The following is a 5097-nucleotide window of genomic DNA, read 5'->3' as shown; positions in this document are numbered from 1 at the left end:
TAAATGAAAGGTATTTCCGAATTACTATGTTTACTTATTATTTTGTGTTATATCTAAATGTAATAATAACCTTAGAATAATGTATTGTAGAATGTCGATAGTCAAGTATTAATTCGGGTTTAGGTTGAACTAATATGGTACGACTAGTATATGCAGGGATTCATATGGAGATACAAAATCCCCATTTGGGTACAAAATAGGAGCTTGTGAACCGGAAACTCGTTATATATGAGAACGTTTTATTAGATGTCATATAAGTGTCATAGACGTTTTTTATGTGATTGTTGTACATATAGTCTTTTGAATTGAGATCATATAGTTTGCTTTATGTATGCCATGTATCGATAATTGCACCTCAGATCCATTGAATTTAGTGCACACTATATCAAGTGTCACCTTGAGGCCTCAATACCTTTAGTTCACAACCCCTACCCGGAGTCACCTCAAGGTCACAGTACGTTTAATCCACACACCCTACCGAGTGTCACCTCAAAGATACCAAATCTTAGTTCCCATTCATCTCTAGTTAAATGTCACCTCAAGGTTTCTATTCAACCTTTAATGTATACCTACTAGAATTCAATATAGGAACCCCAAACTTCCTACTTGATAACACAAAGCAGTTAACTCTCATGCACAAAGGTTAAAGCATCACTTTATAATACCGACGGACTCGTAGTCCGACTGATAAGAGTTCAAATCGGAAATACCCAGATGACCATAATGCCTACTCGAGCATTGGTCACAAAGTGAGAACATCGCTGCTCCTCACTTAGCAAACATGACTAACTCATATGCCTATTGATATGATGTATTACAGTCTAAATTACATGACTCCAAACGAATGACCAATACACTCAAACATTGAAATCCCAAATAAATATGCAATTGTCTCCAAAACTCATGCTAGTAAAAATCAAACCAATAAACTCCACAACTTATTTGACTCCATAATAAAAATCAACATAAGTCAAAATACGCATTTACCCGACATTTATGCAAATTCATGCTCCAAAATGTGGTTTGGTCGGGATAAATCATCTTCAAACGAAAACCATACAATCTATACTTCCATAATATCTCATAACTCAACAATATGTAATTCCCGAATGGTTTATAAAACAAATACACTAATTATATATATATATATATATATATATCAAATCATCAAAATACCACATTTTAATGATTTATTTATCCAAATATCCAAAGTCCACAAATATAAGCATTTCTCAAAATTTATAAAATCAAATGTACTAAAGATGCAATCTCATCAAATACCCAACAACATTTGATGAATATCAAGGTAACTACTTTAAGACTCCAAAATCGACGCTTTTGGCATGTATTAAGTTTTTACAAAGAAACTTGAACACATCTTACTATGTTAGGTTATACCTAGATTCCAAATCTAGACTTTAGCTTCCATTAGTAAAAGACCTGAGATTCTCAGGCTAAATTTCATATCTATAAGATGCAAAGCTCTCAAGAACACTTCATCTACTCTCAATCTTTAATAAAATGCCACCAAGAAGAGGAGAGGTTAAGGTTTAAAGTGACCAAACCCCAGGTCAAGAAATGGTAATCTAGAAACTTACCGTCAACCACTTGGAGCATCAAAATCACCAACAATGTCTTCCAAACCCCCTAAAATCTGACCTAAAGCTACAAAATGTTAAACATAGATAGATGATGGTGAAGAAGAAGTGTTGGGGTGAAATGAGAAAGAAAACCCTAAAATCGGCATTTTTGAAGCTAACAGAACTTAATGCGGCTTTCATGGGGCAAAAGTCGCACAAAAAGTCATCTGGATTTTTTACTGCTCCTCTACCATTTTCTGACTATTCCTCGTCTGTGTTCTGAGAATTCTCGACCATTCCCCTGAGTTTCCCGGCCATTCTCCCAATTGTTTTCCTAGTCATTCTCTCGAAAATTTATGGGTGTTACACAATTATCTTTTTATCAATTTGAAATTTTGTTGGTTGAGTTTGTGTATCTTGTTCTTCATGCTTGCTAGATTGCTCATCTTGCTAAACATTATGGGTGTATTTTGCTCTTGAAGAATTGGTTGCGCAATTTAGATAAAAGATACTTGAACCTAAAGTGAGATCTAATTAGATATACCAAGTGAACCCTAGTAATGTTCTTTGCAATGCTTATGCTCATGCTTAATGAGTTGAGTGTTTATGTTTGTTAATCGAGAGATTTTAATAAATATTACATGATAAATCTTGCTATATATTATCTGAGAAACAATAATAATAATAATAATAATAATAAGTAATTGAGGAATTGTCATATTCATTCTTAGGCTTTTTGATTCATCAATGTGTGGTAATTTGTATGCTTGTTGGAAACGTTTGGAAACTAAACGAGTTCAATAACGTTGAATGCTCTCATTAGGTTTGTGCTTGATGTGGAATACCCATTTGCATTTGACGAGTTCGTGGCTGATTTCAAGGAGACCAAGTCCCAAGTGTTGAGTTTGTGAAGAGTGAATCATACCATTAATGTAATTAATAATAGTCAAAACTCAAAAGCCCCATTTAGTTCAAGAGGAGAGATAGAAATTTAAACTATAACAAAATTGAGTTTATAAGACACGCACTAAAAATGCCTAAACGCTCTTATAAACGACTTTATAGGACTTAAATTTACTTAAACAAACAACTATGTGTTCTACATAGAAACGTTGCAACAAGTTCATAAAAAGCTATCAGAATGCTTTTGACCTAGCGGTATCATAGCCCTTGGACTTTTAGAAGGTCAGAGGTTCAAACCCCACAAAAGATGAGGAGAGTGTATGAGCTTATTTGTTACATTTGCCGTATATAAAGGGGTTATAGCATACTCGTATCTCCCTTTTTGTATGATTATAGGCATTAGATATAATGCTAGATTTACATGCATAAAAAACGAATCATTGTCAATATAAACGACCTTGGTGTTCATAAAACTTTTGGCAAATATACATTTGGTGTTCGTCTTGATTGTGAGCAAAAAGTTGGATCATGTAGCTTCATTTGCTGCTAATCCTGCAATGTCTTTGAGTGGCGTCCAAACGAATTTTCTCCTGTAATTGTTGCCGCAATTTTTTTAGAAAATTAACAAACAAAAATTTGAAAGACAACCTGAATCAGTAACTTAGGGGTCGTTTAATTACCAACACAAACACAAATCGGTAAACGTTTACCCGATACAAGTCACCGGCTACCTGACTTACTTTATTGAGTAAGATTCTCACCGGCTACCCATTGAATGCTAATCAGGTAAAAGTCACCATCTTCGGTTAGCAAAATGAGACGATAAAATTGTCGGTGAAGACGATCATCTCTTGTCAGGTTAGCTTCTCTTACTCGACAAGAGACAATAATTGTTTAGTTACCCGATAAGAGAGGGTGCCCTTAGTTCCAAATCCTACAGTAGAAGGATAAAATGACCAAAAGATTGCATACCAGTTGCCACATTCCGCGATCACCCTAACTTTGGGCCGGAGTGTGGGGAGGAGCGCGAGAAACTGCAGTTCTGCCTTGGAGAGAACCTGCAACAAGAAACATTCTCATGTTCAATCTTGAAGAGAAATGATTATAACAATTGGTATAATCAAGTTTGTGTTCATACCTTGGCTTCTAAGACCCAGACCACCAGACCTTTGGCATCTGGAGGAAGCAAAGATAGCCGATAATCAACCTCCGGTGGAAAATACCATCGTGCTATTGGCTGTTTTCCGATATGCGCCTGCAATTTATAGAGTTTTACGTTTATATCGACAAATTAACTCGAAAGAATTTTAAGTGAGATTTTGATAACGTAACTAGAAACTTACGGGACAAACTGGATGAATCTTGGTTAATGTGGTCTCTGGGTCGCCTAGACCACGAGCCGATAGATCCAAGAACCGGTAGCCTTGGTACCTAAGCCGGTTAAGATAACGGCCCTCGTAACCTCCTTCATGAGGAGAATAGATCGCAATGGCTTTGTGTTCTTCGACATCCGATAGCCATTTTCCGAGATCAAGCTTTACGAGATCCCCTCCCACAAAATCTGAAAACTCTCGACCACATTTAATGGCTCGTTTTCGGTATTTTGTTCGTGTCGATCCCTTGTTCGTAGTCGAAATTGCCCTCGTTACTAGCTGCAGAGGTTGGTGGTGGTGGTGGTGGTGGTGGTGGTGGAGATTGAGTGAAGAAGGTAGGAAGGGAGAACGGTAAGAGGAGGCTGTGGCTGCCATTGTTTGATAATTTGGAGAAGGGTGTGGGGATGGAAAGTTGCCATTGGAACAACATGAGTGGATTGATGGTGGTGGCGGTTCTATGGTCGGAAAACAAGATAAGGGAACTTGTTTGTTTTTTAATTGCTCATTTCATTTTACATTTATGCCCTTTTATTCTAAAGTCTCAAAATTTTACTGACAGGGTGTAGAGGGCTAGTATCGTAAATTTTGATAAACCGATAATTCCAAATCATGTGTCAAATGGTTGTGAAACAAAGATGTACCGATTTGGCTGATTAACAATTATATAGTAGGGGTGAGCAGCGGAAACCGAACTGTCGGTTCTGAAATCAGAACAGATATGAGTGGTTTCGGTTCCGGTTAATAAAATACGGAACCGATTGAGAATGGTTGCGGTTTCAGTTTTCAATTTTTTGGAACCGTTATCCATCGGGACCAAGTATGGAACCGGGTATCCGCTATTTTTATTTTTATATATAATTTGGTGAAGTTTTTTATATAATTTGTGCAGTTTTATATGTAATTTGTATAGTTTTATGTTAAAAATATGTGCAATTTTTTATACAAAGTTTGTGCAGTATTTTTATATAAAATTTGTGTAATTTTATGTTAAAAATATGTGCAGTTTTTTATACAAAGTTTGTGTAGTATTTTTATATAAAATTTTTGTAGTTTTTTGTTAAAAATATGTGCAGTTTTTTACGAGTTTATGTAGTTTTTTTAACACTCAATTATTTACAGGTACCATACGAGGTTGAGGATGCGATGGGTATGCAAGAAGTGGAAACGAGATTCAAAATTTGAGATAAAATGATTCGTATTTTTTCAAATTGTGTCTTTAATTAGATTCGTAGTAAGTAATC

General features: G+C 35.7%; 1 protein-coding gene across 1 annotated transcript; it reads right to left on the bottom strand.

Annotated features, from left to right (window-relative positions):
* Positions 1-2828: 2828 nt before the first annotated feature.
* On the bottom strand, positions 2829-4279 carry LOC112507152 (NAD(P)H-quinone oxidoreductase subunit N, chloroplastic). The gene is made up of 4 exons (XM_025111592.1): positions 3827-4279; positions 3622-3738; positions 3456-3541; positions 2829-3073 (listed from the first exon to the last, which is right to left on the bottom strand). Exons 1-4 carry the CDS (start codon positions 4229-4231, stop codon positions 3010-3012), a joined length of 672 nt encoding a protein of 223 aa, XP_024967360.1. The 5' UTR covers positions 4232-4279; the 3' UTR covers positions 2829-3009.
* Positions 4280-5097: the final 818 nt, after the last annotated feature.

The sequence above is a fragment of the Cynara cardunculus genome (assembly GCF_001531365.2).
Source record: "Cynara cardunculus var. scolymus isolate 2C chromosome LG 2, CcrdV1, whole genome shotgun sequence".
Classification (NCBI taxonomy): domain Eukaryota; kingdom Viridiplantae; phylum Streptophyta; class Magnoliopsida; order Asterales; family Asteraceae; genus Cynara; species Cynara cardunculus.
The sequence above is the reverse complement of the archived record's forward strand: the minus strand, read 5'-3'. Positions and strand labels throughout refer to the sequence as shown.